Below are 22349 nucleotides of genomic sequence, written 5' to 3' on the forward strand. Positions count from 1 at the left end.
TGTCATTAGCTTTGCAGTTATTATTATAACTAATCAACTCACACATTATAGTTTCAGACAGGTTTGGATTGCATTATAGTTCCTTTTCATATACATCATAAACAGATTACTTAATTTTATTTCCAAAGTTCCTTACAGCCTACAGCAGAAAATGAAACAAACCCAAGAAAAACAAAAGTCGCAAAAAAAAAAAAAGTTCTCTTCATTAAATTACATTTGATTATCTTTGGCATGCATTATTTCTTTCTCCTACTCTCTCTTTTAGAGAGAAACACAAACACAGAGATAACCTACTAATGTTGTCAAAAATAGTTTGACTGAAATATCTGAAATGATTCCAATATTTCTTTTACATCGATACACCGATACCAGCTGCCCATTCTCTTCTCTCCAATGACGAATTGGCATAAGCCTCTCACTCCCCCATCTCATTTGCTTGCGGGTATTGTGTATAATTTTATTCATTTCCGCAGGTATCGCGCTTGTAGGGTTAAAAATAATCCAAGATATTTGAAAATGAACAAAGACGTTTGCTTTTACTGAAATTAACAAAGATATTTGTTTTTACTGTTTTCCACCCCTCTTTCTTACCTCAAGGACCATTCCTAAAGACAAAGAGATGCTGATAGTGATTATAGCCTGTAGGCCAAGATGTGTTTACATAAGTGTCTTCTAATTGTCACACCTTTAGTACGGTGGGGTAAGTTGTAATTATCTGATTGGTCAATTTAAACGTCTCACATTTGGGTTTTGGTCACATGGTCACGGAAAGGATCAAAGAAGATTGTAACTGTTGCTCAGTCTCTTGAGTCTCTCTCTTCTCTGGCTTGTTTATCATCTCATACATCTATTTTGTAACTATTTAGTGTAACCATAACCATATGTTGCAATTAAATGCTTTCAATTACAAAAAATGTGCTAACTAGTTTTGATTTGTTGTTGACTTTGAAGTGCTACCTATTGCAATATAATATCGTCACTCTCTATAGCAATGCTCTCCCACATATTAAGCTATTGTAACTGTGCTTATTTTCGTCGTTGGTATAAGTAGCAGTGGGTGGTAATAGACAAGAAATGTACAGTTTTCTACTATCTTGCTATTAACGTTTTAGTCATTCGGCAGTCTTGCAGCCTGGACCACTGCAGGAATTCCACCCTTACAGCGCTCACACCAAAAGCCTGTGTACCACTGATCCATATAAGTGACGCACAAAAGCCGCCTTTCAAGCAGCTTACGGGTAGCAAATTTAGTTATTTTTCATGATTTAATGCACTTTGTGGCAAGCAGGGTGGGGTGGAGAGCCATGAAAACAGTGAGACCGGTGGAGTGAGTTTTTGTACATTTAGTTTAGAGTTTCAAATAAAGACTCCCTGTGCTCTGTGTAAGCTATTGCAACAAAATTACCAAAATTATAAAAAAATATATGTAATAAAATAAAAAAATATATAAAGGCAGCATAAATGGCAGTTTTCCCCATGGTTTTGATACATTTGATATGTAAGACTTGAGAAATTACAAAAAGCCAGGCAGTTTGGTTGTGGAATGACCACTCCCCGAGAAGACAAAGGACGATTCTGGAAATTAGCATATGAGCTACCTCTTGAGAAAGTAGCATCCCCATCCAAGATGAAATCATGTGAATCAATGTGAATGCTGTGGTGTTGAATGTAGCTGATGGTGAAATGTACTCACTTCAGTATCTTCAGCTCACACACACGACTCTTCAGTCCCTCACAGATCTCTTTGACTCCTGAGTCCAGCAGACGGCTGTTGTTCAGGTTCATCTCTTCCAGGATGGTTTTCGAGGAGAGAACAGTAGCTAGAACTGAACAGTTTTTCTCTGTCAGCTCACAATTATTCAGCCTAAACACAAACACATCATTATTTATCATTTAGCACATATTCAACACACATCAGATTAACAGGTCTTCCTATCTGCTCACACATGTGACTGATAGGCTTGTATAATGAATAATCAGAGAATAATGTATAAATCATGTTTACTCACTTGATTTTCTCCACTTTGCTATGAGAGTCCATTAAAAGAGCAGAGAGCTTCTCCCAGTCCAGGTCTCCTAGTTTATCTTCACTCAGATCCAGTTCTGTCAGAAGTAATGGACTTGTACCCAGAACTTTAGTGAGATACTCACATGCTTCCTCTGCAGCAGGACTTTTCAAAAACCTACAGGAAGCAGAATTAAAGATTAGAAAATCTTCTAATTGTTCCAAGCGCTCTTCTGTGATGCTGCTTTTCATAATGTATTACTTAAAATCATAATAGGAATTTTACAATTCATGGGAGCCCCTCAGAAATGAAACGGTGTTTTAACTAGTAATTCAACAATCAGATGTTTTTGTTGTGTTTTTACTTAGTACTCAACACACAAACAGAATACATAAACAGCATACATTTACTTACAGTAGATGAACAATTAAAATGAGCAAAAAAAAATTATACTTCCACAGAGATGTGATATGAAAATTTGGTCTAAACATGCGACACTGCCTGACAAATATGCCAATCATTCGCAGATTTTCTCTGGTAAACACAAATATACCACAACTACTTATTTGAGAAAATATTAGTGGAAATTCTCTTACAGTTAAATCTTCCCTAGTGATTGAACAATAATATATCAGCTACTGATATATTATGTATCTCTAGTACAATGTATAATTAATGTGTAGTTTATGTAGTATCTTAATCTTAAATTTACATTTATGATAATTATGATAAAATAAATAAGTATAATTTCCCAAAAATTATGTAATCATTTGTTTTGTCATTGTCGCACAAAACTTGTGTCAGACTCAACAAATTAAGTTTAATTTCTCAGGAGTTTAATTTCTTTGAATTGCAATACAGTAAATTGCACATTTTACCCCTCTGTCTAGTTTAATACAGTTGAGAACACATCAGTAGCTTATTTAAAATATTTGAAAGCATTTCTCACCTGATGGTCTTCAATTTACGCCCATCCTGTAGTAAATAATTGAGCTTCTTCACTCCTGATTGTCCAGGATCATTTCCTGTGAGATCCAGCTCTATCAGGTGTGAAGGGTTTGATCTCAGAGCTGTAGCCAGAGCTTTATAACCTTCTTCTGTGATTCTGCAGTCTGAAAGTCTATATATGAACAAGCAGAAATGCATGTTACATACTAAAATAAACAAAATAGACATTTATAAAGTGAGATGTTATTGTCTGAATCATAGGAAAAAATATTAATATTATAAAATTTTAATATTGGCAAAAATCTCAACCCATAAATAAGCAACAAATGCATTAACCTGCTAATCTGAAAGAAAAAAAAATGATAGAATATTTAAGCACTGCAATGTAAATAGTCAAACAAAAATGGTAATTTCAGCCTCTATCGCCTTCATCAATGGTTATGACAGTTAATTTAATCAAATGGACATTTGAAAATGTATATTATCATCATGCAGAAATGTAAATGAATGGAGATACACACTTCAGTTTCTCCAATCTGCATTGTGTATTTTCCAACAGTCGACAGATCTTCTTCATTCCAGAGTTTCCTAGTTTATTTCCACTCAGATCCAGCTCTATCAGATTTGAAGGGTTTGAATTTAACGCTGAAGTCAGAGCAGCAAAACCTTCTTCTGTAATACTGTTATTATTCAGCCTGAAGAGAAATAAATAAAAAAATACAGGAAATATTCTTCAGTTTCTCTTTAAACCTTCTTTAACACTCTGGGTTCTGAAGTGTTTTCTTGACCCTGGAGGTGTTCTGACATTCGTGCTTATTTCTGTTACTTGAAACACGTTCATGGCTAAAGTCTGATTACACTGTATTCAGCACACACACAAAAAAACATTTAAACTATATTTGAATGCAAAGTATAAATATGAAAAGCATGCAAAATACTCACTGAATTATCTTCAGTTTACAGTGTTTATCCTGCAGTAGAGCAGCGATCTGATTCACTCGTGTGTCTCCTAGTTCACATTCACTCAGATTCAGCTCTCTCAGGAGTAACGGGTTTTTACCCACAACTCTATTCACATACTGACAGGCTTCCTCTGCATCAGGACCCAAAAACCTGGAGATGGCAAGTTAGATTATATTCAGTTTGGTTATCAAAGATTGTGTAAAGATGAATTGCATTTGATCCAAATAACAATAATACAATTTTGTAAAATGGTTTATCTTGAATATACTTGAATATATATAATGCATTTTTAAACATTGATCCCATCTCACCTTAGTTTTAGTTGACAGTTTGGATCCTGTAGTAAATCATTAAGCTTCTTCACCCCTGATTTTCCAGGATCATTTCCTGTGAGATCCAGCTCTGTCAGGTGTGAAGGGTTTGATCTCAGAGCTGAAGCCAGAGCTTTATAACCTTTTTCAGTGATACTGCAGTGTGAGAGTCTACAGAAGAGAGATTTCAAAGTATGGATGACTGAATATGCAGAAAAGGGCATTGAGACCTTTAATATGTTAGTATTATAAACTTATTTATTAATTCACCTAAGTTTCTCTACTTTAAAGTTTTCTTTCAGTCCATCAGAGAGCAGCTTCACTCCTAAATCCTGCAGATTATTATTGCTCAGGTCAAGATCCTTCAGACTGATTGAGCCTGAACTGAGAACTGAAGCCAGAGCTGAACAGCTTTCCTCTGTTAGATCACAATTACTGAGCCTGAAAAAATAATAATAATAATAAAGCATCAATGAAGACACATGATGAAACTTTTGCACATTACAATATTCCTGTTCCAGGAATATTTCAATATTCCTGAATCTCTCGCTCTAGATTCCGGGAGATTTTAACTAATTTGTGGGCATCAGTGAGCCGCTATCAATATGCGGGAGACCTTGCGGAACTTCCGGGAGACTTGGGATGTCTGTATTTCTATACTGAAATAATATCGGCATTATAATTATTGATTTTTCATTAGGCTATTTTTTTGGTGCCCCTTCAGCTCTTGGTGCCCTACGCACAGCGTGTGATGCGCGTGGTGGGAGCGGCGGCACTGCATGTACTCACTTCAGTATCTTCAGATCACACACAGGACTCTTCAGTCCCTCACAGATCTCTTTGACTCCTGAGTCCAGCAGGCGGCTGTTGTTCAGGTTAATCTCTTTCAGGATGGTTTTGGAGGAGAGAACAGTAGCTAAAACTGAACAGCTTTCCTCTGTCAGCTCACAATTATTCAGCCTAAACACAAACACATCATTATTTATAATTTAGCACATATTCAACACACATAAGATCAACAGTTCTTCGTATCTGCTCACACGCTTGACTGACAGGCCACATGTCAGTCCACATGTATATTTATATTTATAATATAAAATATAGCTGCAAGCAGCGATTACGGGCCCAAGCCGGTGGCACCGCCACCCTGGTGCCTTTAGTTACACTAAAGGCACCGGGCTGGCGCTGCCACCGGCTTGGGCCCTCCATCGCTGCTTGCAGCTATATTTATTTATATATATATATATATATATATATATATATATATATATATATATATATAAAAAGCCGCCACCCCGTTGCCTTTCGGGTTCCTGTGCACGACGGGCAATAACGTAACCCCGCTTTGACTGTCGAGAAGAAGTCTGCTTTAGAGCTTGTATCAGTGTGAGTCTTTCTGCTCCCCTCCAAACACACACAGAAAAGGGGGGGCTGTCTGTGTGTGTGCCCTCCCTCCCTCCCTCCCACACACACACACACACACACACACACACACACACACACACACACACACACACACACACACACACACACACACACACACACACACACACACACACAGAGAGAGAGAGAGAGAATGGCAGGGGGAACTCTGTCAGAGAGAGACAAAACCACATTCAAACCAAAATATCTGACTTCCTGTTGGTCGGAGCTAATGACTGTAAATGAGAAAGTTGTCCGGATCGATAAGCACAATATACAGATCGAGTTTTGTGACTGTAGGTAAAAATACCCCCCCCCCACTTTAGTCAAAAGTATCTTGAAAGTAACACACTTCCTGCTGCCAGTTGGTGGCGCTATAACTTTGACTCATAATAGTCACATCCATGTGATCGCCCTCTTACAACAAACACACTGCTGAAGTTTCATCAAGATCAATAAATGTATGAAGACGTTATAACACATTGTGTTTTTCTTTTCTCGCCATAACTTCGTTTCCTCGCCACGGCCAAACCGTTCGAGATATCAAAAATCCGTCCGCAATTTAGCATCCTCAATGTCTTTACTTCATGCTGACTGAGTTTGGTGGCGATAGGATAATTTTTCTTGGAGGAGTATATCAAATTCCAGGGGCATGCATTTTCATACAGCCCATAATAGCCGACTTCCTGTTGGACTGGCGTAAAACTTAGAGCACGAAAGTTGTTCGGCCCGATGATATCTAAATGTGTACCGAGTTTCATACTTATTCATGTAAGCGTGTTTGATATATGGACAAGTGTTCGAATCCCATTCCAGGGGGCGCTGTCGAGCCCCCATGCCACGCCCGGGTACCAGCTTCAGCCTGGCCCTGATGGCCGCGGGTTGTGACCTGTGTGCAAAATTTCAAGAGGTTTCGAGCATGTTAAGGCCCTCAAAAGTGCCAGAGAAGTCCCACACAGCAGAGAAAGGGTTAAAATAAAGCCCCCCTCCTCGCTCACACACACAGACACTGAGAGAGACTGGCAAAATTCCCATCAAATCACATTCAAACCAAAATATCTGACTTCCTGTTGGTCGGAGCTAATGACTGTCAATTAGAAAGTTGTCCGGCTCGGGGAGATAAATATAAATACCGATTTTTGTTACTGTAGGTAAAACTAATACCCCATTTTTGACTAAAGGTGGCGCTATTGAGCCCCTTACCACGCCCGTTTCTGAAACTTTGCACAAGTGTACTAGGCAATAAATGTAAAGTGTCTGTCGAGTTTCATGCAATTTCAAGTATGCTAAGAGTCTCAAAAACTTTAAAAAAGAATATTAAAGTTTGATGCGTTGCCATGGCAACAGTATTTAAGATATCAATAATCCTTTCACAGGTCTACATCTGCCGTGTGTTTACATTATACAGATGAAGTTTGAAGCAAATCGGGTAAAAATAAGAGGGTGAATTCAAAGCATTTTGAAAGTGACACACTTCCTGCTGCCAGTTGGTGGCGCTATAACTTTGACTCACAATAGTCACATCCATGTGATGGGCCTCTTACAGCGAACACACTGCTGAAGTTTCATCAAGATCAGTTAATGTATGAGGATGTTATAACACACTTCCTGTTTCCAATATTCGCCATAAATTCGTTTCCTCGCCACGGCCAAACCGTTCGAGATATCAAAAATCCCCTCGCAATTTAGCATCCTCCATGTCTTGGCTTCATGCTGACCGAGTTTCGTGGTCATCCGATGAATTCTCTAGGAGAAGTGTTTCAAATGCCAGAACATGCGTTTCCATACAACCCATAATAGCCGACTTCCTGTTGGACTGGCGTAAAACTTAGAGCACGAAAGTTGTTCGGCCCGATGAGATCTATATGTGTACCGAGTTTCATATTATTACATGCAAGCGTGTTTGATATATGGACATGTTTTTGAATCCCATTCCAGGGGGCGCTGGCGAGCCCCCCTGCCACGCCCGGGTACCAGCTTCAGTCGGGCTCTGATGGCCGCGAGTTCTGACATTTGTGCAAAGTTTCAAGAGTTTTTGAGCACGTTAAGGCCCCCAAAAGTGCCCAAAAGGTAGTAAAATAATAATAATAATAAAGAAGAAGAAGAAGAAGAAATATATATATATAAATAAATATAGCTGCAAGCAGCGATTACGGGCCCAAGCCGGTGGCACCGCCACCCCGGTGCCTTTAGTTGCACTAAAGGCACCAGGGTGGCGGTGCCACCGGCTTGGGCCCTCCATCGCTGCTTGCAGCTATATTTATTTATATATATATATATATATATAAAACCGCCACCCCGGTGCCTTTAGGGTTCCTGTGCACAATGGGCAATAACGTAACTCCGCTTTGATTGTCCAGAAGAAGTCTGCTTTAGAGCTTGCATCAGTGTGGGTTCTGCAAAAGTGCGCATCGAGGGCACATATCAACCACAAAGTATGCGTGAACACCCTTCTGAAACCTAAAATGAAAAATTAGACACCCTACAGTCTCATGGACTTAACGGACACATGAAATCAGCAGCCATTGTAAGTACACAACACCAAAAATTCATATGAAGTGTGGTATATATATATATATATATTACCTTTTTTAAGGGACAAGACAAAGAATTTGACTTGCCTGACCTGATTAGAACAGTGAAAAAAATAAAAAATAAAAATAATCACTAAAACGAGAATTGTTCTGATTTTATTATGATACTCAAAATATTCCACAACAAATCCTTTAAATGTATTGATATTCAGAACAGAACAAGAATTAAAAAAAATAACAATAAAATATAATTTATTTATTTCGATTTTGTATTTTTATTTAATGACTATTATTTATTTAGAGCAGGTACAGCTAGTGTGCGATGCTTTTGCTATTTCAGAGGAAAAAAACACATTTTATTTAAAAAATGCTTTTCAATTAAATCAGATATTCAAGCTTTGTTTTCGTTTTATTATTTTGTTTGTTTTAAACTTTGTTCAATTTATATTGTTAATCATTTGACACTAACCAAATGCATAAAGTATCATTTTAACTTTTAAAAAACTATTAACATTTGTTCATAGTACATTGTCTGTCTTTTGTTAATAGGACAAAACATTGTTATTATATTTTATAATATTTTATATATATATATATATATATATATATATATTAAATAAACATTTGTAATGAAATCGTTCAAAAAAAAATATATCAGCATTGTTTTAAACTTTGAAACACAGAAGTAGCGCAATGTCTGGCCACGCCCACTTCTGGCATCAGACTTTTAGGCTGGCGCTGTCGTGATCACACTGCTATGACATATGGTTCTGGGGTTCTGCAGTTGGTTACTATTGGGGCTCCCGTGCCGCCTCCTTTTCACAACCTGAGGGAACCGTCTCCGGAATATTAACCTCACTCCCAGAAGTCCAATTCCCATCATTCATGCCTCTTACCTGGGACTGATTGCACGCACGCACACGCACACACACACACACACACACACCCGCGCACACACGCACGTACACTGTTTAAAAACAAGAAATATTTATCCAACCTCGTTTAAAACAGTCTGTCGGTGCCATCTTTTGGACATTCATCATATTGCATTGGTTTTAATTTCTAGTCCTCAAACAGAGCAGTAGCCTAATCCGTTTATTTTTAAGTTATTGATTAAAAAAGAAACATCAAATGCATTTTTAGTCATAGTATTATTTTATACAGAAATACATTATTTGTAATTCAGATGAGAATAATTTTAAGGAAAACAAATATATTGATCTGAAATATAGCACGTGTTTTTGTAAAATAAATTCAAGCAATAGTCTACCCGCCCCCGAAATGGCGCTAATTTTAAAATTAAACTAAAAAAGCTCACGGCTGCACAGGCATTCATAACGGTGCGCGTCCAACGCGAGGAGTGAGCAGAACAGAGCGAACGTTTTTTAGTTAATTTCTACTTTCATAGGAATTCATTCGAGCGCACTGCAAGCGCTTAGCGCCACCATAATCATACTTACTTTCACTTTTATATTAGCGATTTAAAAGCCCTCGCTGGTGTCACACGTTGGTTAACCGGTGGGAAAAATATACAGATATTCAAATATACAGATATATTAAATATATCATCGCGCTCCACCGTCGATTTGATGTGTGTGTGTGTGTTAAAATAATTTAGTTCAGTTAGAGAACGGGCACTAACCTACAATTAAAACCTGAACGTGTCCGCTTAATAAATCGTGAGCTGAATGAGAGTCGCAGCAAAGATCAGCACAAGGAGTCCAATTTCATTAATCATGGGTGGACAGCTGACTGAAAAGATGATGACGGAATATTGAACACGCAATTCAAGCAATCCCACCCCCGAAATGGCGCTATGTTTAAAATGAAACTAAATGCTCACGGCTACACGGGTAATAACGCGTTCACGGCGAGGAACGAGCAGAACCATTTTTTTACAGTCTATGAGCAGAACAGAGTGAATCTGTTTTAGTTCATTCCTACTGGACGTCCAGTAGGCTACTACTTTGGCTTTTAAGTTAGCGATTTAAAAGCCCCCCGCTTTAATCACACATCCATTAACCCGTAGGAAAATATTCTCACAGTCACTAATATATTTATATATAAATACAATATACAATGGGCCTACCTGATTTCGAACACAAGAGGGCAGTATTGCCCTATGTATGACTTATTTTTTTACTAAATAGCGCATTCTGGCTGTTTTTTAACTTATACATAATTCTTAAATTGAAAAAAAGAACAAAATGGGTTTAGTTCTGATATTTGTATACTTTTATATAGAAATAAATGGTGTATAATAAAATTTTTAGAAGATATGAGGCTTTTAGTGTTTCCTTTCTGGACATTACTTTAATCCCTCGCCACAGCAAAACCGTTTGAGATATTTAATATCCGTTCATAATTTAGCATCTTTAATGTATTTTCATCATGTTGAAAAAGTTTGGTGTGAATAAAATCAACCACCGCTAAAAACTCGGAGTCTAAAATATATCAATATATCACATTCAAACCAAAATATCTGACTTCCTGTTGGTCGGAGCTAATGACTGTAAATTAGAAAGTTGTCCGGCTCGAAGAGAAGAATATACGTACCGAGTTTGGTTACTGTAGATAAAACTAATACCCCATTTTTGACTAAAGGTGGCGCTACTGAGCCCCTTACCACGCCCGTTTCTGAAACTTCGCACATGTCTATTACACAATAAATGTGATATGCATGTTGAGTTTCATGCAATTTGAAGCATGTTAAGAGCCTCAAATGCATCCAAAAAGAATATAAAAGTTTAAAGCGTTGCCATGGCGACAGTATTAAAGATATCAATAATCCTTTCACAGGTCTACATCTGTCGTGTGTTTACATTATACAGATGAAGTTTGAAGCAAATCGGGTAAAAATAAGAGGGTGAATTCAAAGCATTTTGAAAGTGACACACTTCCTGCTGCCAGTTGGTGGCGCTATAACTTTGACTCACAATAGTCACATCCATGTGATCGGCCTCTTACAACGAACACACTGCTGAAGTTTCATCCAGATCAATTAATGTATGAGGATGTTATAACACACTTCCTGTTTCCAATATTCGCCATAAATTCGTTTCCTCGCCACGGCCAAACCGTTCGAGATATCAAAAATCCCCTCGCAATTTATCATCCTCCATGTCTTGACTTCATGCACACCGAGTTTCGTGGTCATCCGATGAATTCTCTAGGACAAGTGTTTCAAATGCCAGAACATGCGTTTCCATACAGCCCATAATAACCGACTTCCTGTTGGACTGGCGTAAAACTTAGAGCACGAAAGTTGTTCGGCCCGATGAGATCTATACGTGTACCGAGTTTCATATTATTACATGCAAGCGTGTTTGAGATATGGACATGTTTTTGAATCCCATTCCAGGGGGCGCTGTCGAGCCCCCCTGCCACGCCCGGGTCCCAGCTTCAGTCGGGCCCTAATGGCCGCGGGTTCTGACATTTGTGCAAAGTTTCAAGAGTTTTTGAGCACGTTAAGGCCCCCAAAAGTGCCCAAAAGGTAGTAATATAATAATAATAAAGAAGAAGAATAAATAATAATCCCATGGAAAACAATAGGGCCTTCGCCTTTTCAAGGCTTGGGCCCTAATAAATAATAATCCGGAGGAAAACAATAGGGCCTTCGCCTTTTCAAGGCTTGGGCCCTAATCAAACAGGTATAATGAATAAAATCATGTTTACTCACTTTATTTTCTCCACTTTGCTATGAGAGTCCATCAAAAGAGCAGAGAGCTTCTCTCCATCCAGATCTCCTAGTGTATCTTCACTCAGATCCAGTTCTGTCAATAATAATGGACTTGTACCCAGAACTTCAGTGAGATAGTCACATGCTTCCTCTGCAGCAGGACTTTTCAAAAATCTAAACAAAGTGTATTATAATTTTATATAACATAATCTTAAAATTGAATGCCTTTTGCAGCCTCCTTCCTCTTTAATTGGCCCAGTTAATGTACATAGTCTGTGGTTAGTGTCTTAGTGCAAAGTTCTCATTTCGGTTCTTTTGGAGAAATTTGCCGATATCTTAAAGAGCAGGCTGGCCAATTTAAATCTCTATCTCTGTCTCTATCTATATCTATATATATAAATAAATAATCCGAAAATGAATTAGATAAATCGCTAAAGTAAAAAGACTTATTTTAGATTGTAACTTCTTGATTCTGCAATCATACGTATTTTTGAATGTATTTGAATAAAAAGTGTAGCCAACTAGGCAGCAAGTTTGTGCACACTGGGAATTATTAGTATTATTTTCAAATAAAGACATGGTGACATTACATTTTGGGTGCACACAGTGAAAATTAAGAATATGACATAGTGGGCACCTGAATATAGCGTTTAAAGTTTGTCGATCGTGGGTCTCCAGTGAAGTTGAACTAATTTACACAGACTGTCCGTCGCATCACGCACAGTAACATGTTCATGCAGGCTTCAAATGCACGCTTCAGCATATCTGACAGCTGGATTTGATTAAATCTGCAATGTATGTGATATTAAATGTTTATTAGATATTGTTTAAATTATATAAATGGGCATTTGCTTTATGTTGACAGTAAATGAGAAAGTATTACCAGTGTTTGCCTTTCTGTTACTAATAATATAAAAGCAAACGCTATAATACTTTTTTTGCATACAATTTTATTTGTTTAACAGTTTGATATAATAACGTATTAGATATGACTTGACTGTTAAATAGAGATGGTAAACTAATGAACACGGAGAATGTGAGCAATGTATGCTGCTCAGGCGCTGACTTTCTCAATCAGGCGTTCTCAGCGCCATCAAAATAAAGTATGACGCTCCGTCAAAATAAAAGTCCCGCTATTACGAGGACATAAAAGATCGCAATCTCTACGATTCGCTTGAAAAGTAGATCATGGACGTCTTCAAGATCGATCACGGTATATAAAATTGCCAGATCGTCCACCCCTATACCAAGTACCGTGACAATGGAATAAGACAAAATAGGTATCATTTTAAAGGTTAGAAACTCAGCTTTTTAATGCATCTTAAAAATCTTAACAAATGGCGAGTATTCCCTATAAAAGGGAGTGTACTGCCGGTCTGCGCCACCAAGCTGCAAAAAATAATAATAATAACAATATTGTTCAAAACTACTGCCTTGATCAATGCAAAATAGGTGTCATTTGAAAGCTTAGAGTCTGACCTTTACAATGAATTTAACCATTTTAATTTAATTACTCAGAATTGCAGAGTCATTTTCTGATTATGAAATACTTTTTTTAACTATGTACTGTAATATGTCAAAAACATCATACAGATCAGACAGTCATGCGTGTCATTTGAAAGGCCTCACGGAGTACAATATAAAAAGTAATAAACTGACTAAACTTGAATGAGTGTTTGTACATGAAGATCCGCAAGACCCATACGTAAATAATATACGGATGCGGCATTTGTCACATTTTCGCTCGTAACTTCATGAAATGCTCTAATCGTGGAAAATGGCACATCAGCTTAGAGCACATTCTCAATAGACCGTATTACAGCGGAATTGATTACCGGAAGTGCTCGTCGAAGCAGTGTATTGATTCTTCCGGTTATGTATATTTTCAATGTGCTGTTAACACCAAGTTGAATAAACGCCTCTTAAAATTAGCATCCGCAGGATGATTTCAAAATCCAGAGATTTTCAGAGACGGGAGAAGAGATATTCTGATGATTACTGTGTACAGGATTTTCAAACTCAAAGGAACTTCTAGTTTTTAATCTAACATAAGCCGTGGCTCGCAAACATATGTGATTATTTCACCACACGATGTCAGTGCTAGCCAGATCGTCTAAATGGTGACCGCGACGCGCAGTGTGTGAGAACTGAAGTAAGATCAGAATGAACATTTTTATTAATTTGTATAAAATATTATTCTGTCATTTTTCATTGACGATCATTTTACTGTATGTAATTCACACATTTACCTATGCCAAAATTCGTCACGCTGCCAACAGTTAACCAACAGTTTAAGATTAATTAATTATTATTATTAATTAATTCATCTATTTTCATACTGATCTTACGAAAATAGTTTTAGTTCAACCATGGTAACCACAAATCAACCATGGTATAGTTTAAGTAGGGAAGGCTGGCTATTTGTAGTATAACTAATACAAATGGTAATTAGTCCGCAAAAAAAAACAAGGTTCAACATTTTTATATACTAAAACCATGACTAATTTTTGTAAGTGAAATTCCTTTAAAAATTAAAATTCAACAGGTATGAAATATGATCACTAAAAGAAAAACACTGTTAATGAAGATGAGCACTGGACTGCATCAGGATAGTTTGTAAATAAATGTATTTATTATTCAGAATGCACATTTTAAAGGGAAATATATTTATAGGAGGAACATTTCAGCTGGTTGAAGATATAATGTAAACATCCTCAGTTAAGAAATGAGTAAGTCTACTACACATGAACGTACTCCTACGTAGAAGGACCTTTATCCCACCGTATCAGTCACACCCATGCTTTCCTAAATTATTTTTGTGTAGGGAAATCATGAAAATGAGGTAAGGGTGTCTTCCTTGTTTAGAATTAGAGCAGCCGCATGGCTGCAGTAACATCATAAAGAGGATTCAGGCATTAGTTTTGATTGCGTTCAATTTGTTGTGATGGTACCAGAAGTAGCGATACATTGCTTCGCTTTCCAGAAACAGGAAGTGTGATAAAGGTCTATTAAATCTGGCTGACTGGGTTATTTGAGACGGTCAGTTTATTTTCAAAAACATTGATGCATCATATTCTAGCAGGTATTTTTTTCTAGTCATATGTTCATAATTTCACAGACATGTTTTCATGTTATATCTTTATTTGTCAACGTAAATTTTCTAAACAGTTTTAAAATATTTTCATTATGACGCATTATAAATTTAAAACACTCACCTCGGTGTTAGTTTACAGTCTGTTTTTTGTGATACATCAAGGAGCTCCTTCACTCCTGATTGTCCAGGATCATTTCCTGTGAGATCCAGCTCTATCAGGTGTGAAGGGTTTGATCTCAGAGCTGAAGCCAGAGCTTTATACCCCTCTTCTTTGATTCTGCAGTCTGAAAGTCTGTAAAACAAAAATCAAGCATAGCGTCAGTTCTGGCAGGTCACGTTAGTCAACTCGCATCAGCTGACTCTCAGCTGATCCATGTCTACCTACAGCTATACGACACCCATCACAGCATCCATATATAAGCTCCTTCAGTATTATAAACAGCTATCTTGTTTCTCCGGAGCTAATTACCCTCCTCCATCCCCAGCTCCACCTCTCGTCAGTCAGGATTTGGTATTCTGATTCCCCTTTGAACAAGACTAAATTCTAGAATTATGTTGTACATTAAAATCTTGAATTAATGATATCTGCAATACATTCATGTTGGTTCTGTTCTGTTTACCATAAGGGGGTTATTGCTGCTCTCCCTGCTCTTATCCATGCTAGACTGCATGGATGCCCAGGAAGTTCTTGCCCAGAACAGAACCATACCTTCAATCCTAACTGTATGCTAATTGTCAATCGTATTTGACGATAGTGGTCCTGACAAAAAAAAGTTAATTCTTTGTTTGGACAGAGATTAGTGTGCAGGCTTATAAATGCATTCTGACAAACTTCTTGGAGCAACTAAACCACATTTACACAATTTATTTAGTTACATAATATATTGTGATATTTAAAATCAGTGCCATGAAAAGTCAAACGGTCCAAATAATGAAACTGAGTAAAACTGCCAGTAAAAAATGTAAGCCAGTTTCATTTTCAGTTATTCTGATAAAAGGAGCATTTACAAATGCATATTAACATTCAGAAATATTGATAAATAAAAATACACACTTGAGTTTCTCCAATCTGCATTGTGCATTTTTTAGCAGAGGACAGATCTTCATTATTCCTGAGTTTCCTAGTTCATTCCCACTCAGATCCAGCTCTATCAGGTTTGAAGAGTTTGAATTAAACGCTGAAGTCAGAACAGCACAACCTTCTTCTGTAATACTGTTATTATTCAGCCTAAAGAGAAAGAAAACAAAGACAGAAATCATTCTTCAGTGTGTTTCAGCCACAAAAACTACGATAACAGAGAGAGATAAATCTAAGATGGTTAATTTAATAGCCCCCCAAAACAGCAATAACAGTATTTGATTAGACTCTGAAATGGATTAAATACTTTGCGAAGAATATAACAATATAAAATACTCACGTCAGTGAGTTGATTTTACAGTGTTTATCCTGCAGAAGAGCAGCGATCTGATTCACTCGTGTGTCTCCTAGTTCATGTTTACTCAGATTCAGCTTTCTCATGAGTAACGGGTTTCTACCCACAATTCCTCTCACATACTGACAGCCTTTATCTGCAGCAGGACCCAAAAACCTGCAGAAGGGAAGATTAATTAACTTTGCATAATGAAAAACAGCATCTAATTTTGATAGAAAAATGTGTAAGATGTTTTTTCTATTATTTATTTTGATCCAACAGACAGTATTAGTTAAATCATATTTTTGTAAACAATTCACCTGTATTACATTTTTGTATTTCATCTTATCTCACCTCAGTGTCTTCAGTTGAAAGTCTGGATCCTGAAGTAGATCATTGAGCTTCTTCACTCCTGATTGTCCAGGATCATTTCCTGTGAGATCCAGCTCTATCAGGTGTGAAGGGTTTGATCTCAGAGATGAAGCCAGAGCTTTATAACCTTTTTCTGTGATACTGCAGTCTGAGAGTCTAAATAATAAAACTGTAATCAATTGCTCATTAATTATTTCAATATTTCATCATCAGCATTACACCATTAAGACATTTATAATGTGCAGCACCTCAAAAAGATCAATATGTTTTTCAATAGCTATATAAAAACATGTATGTTGTGCACAAATGCATTCACTGCTAACTACAGTACCTGCCAAAAATATTATGTTTACCAACATTTGAAACTTTTTTTACCGGCCAGCTTTAGGCTTCAACTTTGATTCATGTTTATATGAACTGAATTCAGACCTGAGTATCTGCAGTGTACACTGTGAATTTCCCAGTAGACTGGAGACTTGTGTTACTCCAGAGTCTCCTATTTTATTCTCACTCAGATCCAGCTCTCTGAGGTTTGAAGGGTTTGAGGTAAAAGCAGACGCCAGAGCAGCACAACCTTTTTCAGTAATACAGGTGTGATTTAACCTGTAGAAACAATGTGAAAAATATAGCTTCACACAATATTTAACTGGGTTCAAGCGCTTTAAGGCCTTTAAGCAAATGCGTAAAAAGGTATGTTTTATTTACCAAACATGTAACCACCTAGATCATAGATGGAAATGATCATACACAGCCAAAACAGGCAATTTACTAAGGATATATGTAGCCAAGTCAAAAAAGGACGCTGCTGAGGGTATCTGCAGAAGGTTCATTTTGCCTTTAAATAAGCCACTTCCTATAAGTGGAATGGGTTGCAGTGCCTGAAATGTTTGGTGTGCAATTGGTTGTCGCTGGAAGAACAAACTCTGGTAGGTCTTGTGGTGGCGATTTTATGATATTCACTGATCTTTAGTAAAATATAGATGATTCAAAGAATGTCACATGTGTGACTCTCACTTGTTAGTGTGAGAAGATTCTGTTTATGTACCTGGGGAGGCAGAAGGGAGAGGCACTCCAGAGAACAGACGAACAAGGACCTCTGACCTAGATGTCAGAAGGCCATGTGATGTAGGGGGGGGGGGGGGGGGGGGGGCTTAGACGAATCTAAACTAGTGTTATGGCTTCCTTGTCTATGGAAAACTACTAAATGGAAGACTACTGGGGGGATGGCTCTGGGGAAGAAGACCTTGGGAGCGCTAGGAGATAAAAGCTGGTTCAGTCTGTCTGGGGGAGTGTCACTCTTCTGCACAGGGTAACAACTGTGTATTAGATTGCTCCTATTCTTGCAAGAATAAATACTTCTATTTTATAATTTGACTCTGAGTGTCTCTTACGCAGTGATGTTTGTTTGATGAATTTTTGCCACAACATTCTCTTTTAATCGATGTTATGGTTTTGAGCAGTGTTTTTAGTGCTCATGGTGTTTTGTGACCATTTTGATGTGTTGGCCAAAAGCCGGCGACTGTAGTGACAATTACTAGTAGTGCAAACAGTGCAGGATAATGTCAGCTGTGCATAATCATTTGGTTGCCTTTTTCTCTTTAGTTTATATTTAGATGTGTGCTTTAAATGCCTTAATGCTGATTAAGTTTGGCTGGATGAGCAGTGGATGCTGAATCATCAGTACAGCATATTGCACGCGAATGTTTACGATGTGTTAAAGTAGATTATTTTAATGTGTGAAATGATTAGTAGCAATCTTTTTGTATATATCATGACAAATTACTCTTTTGTAGAGAAGTATGCTTTAAATACCCTCACACTGGTTATGTTGAGCTGGATGAGCGGTGGATACTGAATGATCATTACAGCCTACTGCATGTGAGTGTTTACGATTTGTGAAAGCGGATCGTTTTATTGTATGAAATGAAAATCACTCTAACCTGTACAAGTGTGGTGTGGAAATGTTTTTATTTATTTATTTAATTTTTAATTTTTTGCATTAGTGTGGTTTATAGGGAAGCTTTAATTTTTTGGGTTCATTTTATGTATTGTTTTTCTTTTGTTCATTTTCTTTTTGGAGTGTTATGTTACCCTCCATAGTTACTGCCATCTTTTATGAACAAGTTTTGCCGGTTTGAGTGAAATCAAATGAGACCAGAATCCATGTATTTAATTAAAGTGATGCTTTGTCTATAGTAAATTTGCCTTGAGTATATTCATTGAATTGCCGTACAGGAAACCCTCAGGTGATCTGGGATTTCCTACCCAAATGAAATTGGAGTAGCATAGCCAAGAGCAGTTAAAAAGCACCCCTTTTGTGCCCCATTACATGTTTTAGCTTTTTCACAGTTATCGAGGTAGAGCCAAAAATCTAGGACTAGTTCACGAAAGTAGTTTTTTTTTGACATTTTTAATGAAAGATTCGATTGGCAGCGGTGGTCCTAGAGGCAAAGTTCCTCAGAATGAGGAGTTCTACCATATGATATGGATGAGGTGGGCGTGTACGAAAAATTTTGTGATATGCAATCCTTTACTCAAATATATAAGTCACTTGAGTCTGCGGCGAATGGTTTAGGAGTTATGAACCATTAAGTACTTTTGATTGCTGTAGCGCCACCATCAGGCAGATTGGGGTGAGCCTTGGTGACGATGTATATGGGGTGGGTACTACCATCCCTCAAAGTTTCAAGTCTCTTCAACACAGTTTGTAAGTTCAATTTTAGGTGAGAATACTGATCCTTGGAAATTTTAACAAGTACATTAAGGTTTCAGCGCTACGTACTTGAACCTCAAACAAAGAGAACAAAGCGATAATATCCAAGTCTAAGCTATGCATACAATTATTCTACTAATATATTGGCTACTGCTTTTATCATTATGATATTTGAATTACATTTTTTTTAAAAGATTTACTTACTTCAGCTTGATCAGTCTGCACTCTACATTTGCAAGCAGAGACGAGATGATCTTCATTCCTGAGTCGCTGAGAATACTCCGACCTAGATCCAGCTCTTTCAGATTTGAAGGATTTAAATTTAAAGCTGCAGCTAAAGCATTACAATCTTCTTCTGTTACATGGGTGTTATTTAGACTGTATAAAGAGAAAACTAAGTGTCAGTACATTAGTAAAGATGTTAGTCAGATACTACTTAACACTTACTGTTACGATTATTAAATATACTACTGTAAGTGACCATTGATAATAATTTTCACATGATAAATAAATTACAGGTTTAAAAGCACTTCAACTTGTCATCATAACAACAATACAACTTACATCAGTCTGTTGAGTTTACAGTGTTTATCCTCCAGTACGGGAACAAGTTTATTCAATCCTGAGTGTCCCAGTTGACATTCATTCAGATTCAGCTCTCTCAGGAGTAACAGGTTTTCACCCAAAACATTAGTCAAATTCTGACAGACGTTCTCTGCTTCAGGACTCAAAAACCTGCAGAATGGAAATTGAACCCAATTTAAATCAATAAGCAACTAAGCTTGATGTAGTATTTGATTCTAATGAAAAAAGTCTGAAATGGTTCATCTTGAATTTACTTATTTACTTTTATGGAAATATTTCAGTGCTACAGTACTTTCATCAAGTAATTTGCCTGCATATCATTCATTTTGTATTACTTCATCACGTCACCTTATTGTTAGTTTACAGTCTGGTTTCTGTTGTACATCAAGGAGCTCCTGTACTCCTGATTGTCCAGGATCATTTCCTCTGAGATCCAGCTCTATCAGGTGTGAAAGGTTTGATCTCAGAGCTGAAGCCAGAGCTTTATAACCTTCTTCAGTGATACTGCAGTGTGAGAGTCTACAGAAAAGAGATTTCAATCAAACATTGATATAGAGAAAAACGAAATTCCCAGTGTTAGACACAGTAAATCCAGAGTCTAAGATTAATATGTTAGACATTAACTCACCTGAGTTTCTCCAGTTTACAGTTCTCTTTCAGTCCTTTAGAGAACAGCTTCGCTCCTGAATCCTTAAGATTATTACTGCTCAGGTCAAGATCCTTCAGGGTGCTGGAGTCTGAACTGAGAACTGAAGCCAGATCTGAACAGCATTCCTCTGCTACCGCACACTGGCTGAGTCTGAAAAATGAATGTCAATGTATTTGATTCAAACCAGCTTGAGGGGCAAGCTAGCAGACAGTAGCTAGCGCCTCTTGAGGGCAGCTCTTACTCTGTTATATTCTCATAGTTTATCTCTCACACGTCTCATGATTGGTTTATGGTTAACCTGTAGCTAGCTGGATATCACTATCTTTCCTGATTCGTATAACTCTTTTCATCTGAACCTTGCCACAAAATGTTTTGCTATGTAATAATCACGTGTGTTCTACAATATAGGAAAAGCAAAGCAGATAGATTTACAACTAGGTAATACAAATTTTTATTCCTAGGTTTCATGAATGAATTATGGTGAACTACCATTAACTCCCCTTAACTGTAAAACTGAAGGAGATGTAAATTAAGCATATTTGTTTCTGAAACAAAGTAGATAGTATAAATTGTAAAAAAAAACGCTGGGACTCATTCACAATCACACACTGCGACAATTTGGCATATCCAATCCACCTTACCTGCATCTATTAGTATTGAAATCCAAGTATTTTACACACACTTTGTAAAGTATATCTAAATCACACCTTTTGTCTGCTGCCACACAACTTACCTCAGTATCTCCAGTTTACACCTTACACTCTTCAGTCCAGAGCAGAGATGAATTATTCCTGAACTCTGTAGATTATTATTGTTCATATTCAGCTCTTCCAGATTGTTATTTGATTCGAGAGCTTTAGCCAGACTTGAACAGCTTTTGTCTGTTAAGTCACAATCGTTTAACCTACAAGAAATAATTTAGAATACAATGAAAAATTTAATTCAAACAATAGATTTGCTATACAAATATAAAATTGAAAAGTGTGTGTAATGGCAATTATATCCACTGGCTGGCAATGCTGCTATATTGTTGCTTAGAAGCTGAAAACAAAACCGCACGTGTATTGACGCGACGCCACACTTCAAACACTGGCTGAAATTGATGCTTAAAGTTAGGGCAATATTTTTTTTTTAAGCGGATTTCATGGTCTAGACTTCCTAACAGAATTGTCTTGAATGGCAGCAAAGAAAAAAAAAGAAAAAAAGAAAAACTGAAAAGTTGCTAAATGATGTGTCAAGAACACAATTTTAGCAATACATATAATCAATAATGCTTATAGTTAACCATACCAATTGTAAAATGAATATGGTTAAATAACATTCGTAGTGGAGCGCACAGACTCTTTATAATCGTTTTAAAAAAATTTGTTTTATTTTGTACGGGCATTCATAGGGTTAATGCGGGGAGTTCTAAAGCCCAGATGAGGAATGAGTTAGCCTGGTGCGCCGGTGTTATATTTGATCTGCATTATGATTAACAGTTCAGAAACAGAACCAGGGCCCAGTGTCCAGCAGAGTTTAGCTCTAACCTTAATTAAAACATCTGAACCAACTAATCAGGCTCTTCGGGATTACTTGAAAATCACAAGATGAAGCAGGTTGGATATAAACTGTGTAGGGCAGTGGGCCTTCAGGGCCGGTTTGAAGACCTCTGCTTTAAA

At 37.2% G+C, this 22349-nt stretch overlaps 1 protein-coding gene across 1 annotated transcript in view; it reads right to left on the minus strand.

The window, feature by feature from the left end:
• LOC306988932 (uncharacterized protein) overlaps positions 1–22349 on the minus strand; it is a 198748-nt gene that overhangs the window by 12178 nt on the left and 164221 nt on the right. The window contains exons 53-62 of the mRNA XM_079594151.1: positions 15079–15249; positions 11864–12037; positions 5018–5188; positions 4499–4669; positions 4229–4399; positions 3897–4067; positions 3476–3649; positions 2956–3126; positions 2010–2183; positions 1694–1864 (exon numbers count right to left, since the gene is read on the minus strand). Coding sequence (XP_079450277.1) covers positions 1694–1864; positions 2010–2183; positions 2956–3126; positions 3476–3649; positions 3897–4067; positions 4229–4399; positions 4499–4669; positions 5018–5188; positions 11864–12037; positions 15079–15249 — 1719 coding nt within the window. The remainder of the gene's footprint in view (positions 1–1693; positions 1865–2009; positions 2184–2955; positions 3127–3475; positions 3650–3896; positions 4068–4228; positions 4400–4498; positions 4670–5017; positions 5189–11863; positions 12038–15078; positions 15250–22349) is intronic.

Source organism: Phoxinus phoxinus, assembly GCF_949152265.1.
Source record: "Phoxinus phoxinus genome assembly, chromosome: 20".
NCBI classification, from domain to species: Eukaryota; Metazoa; Chordata; class Actinopteri; order Cypriniformes; family Leuciscidae; genus Phoxinus; species Phoxinus phoxinus.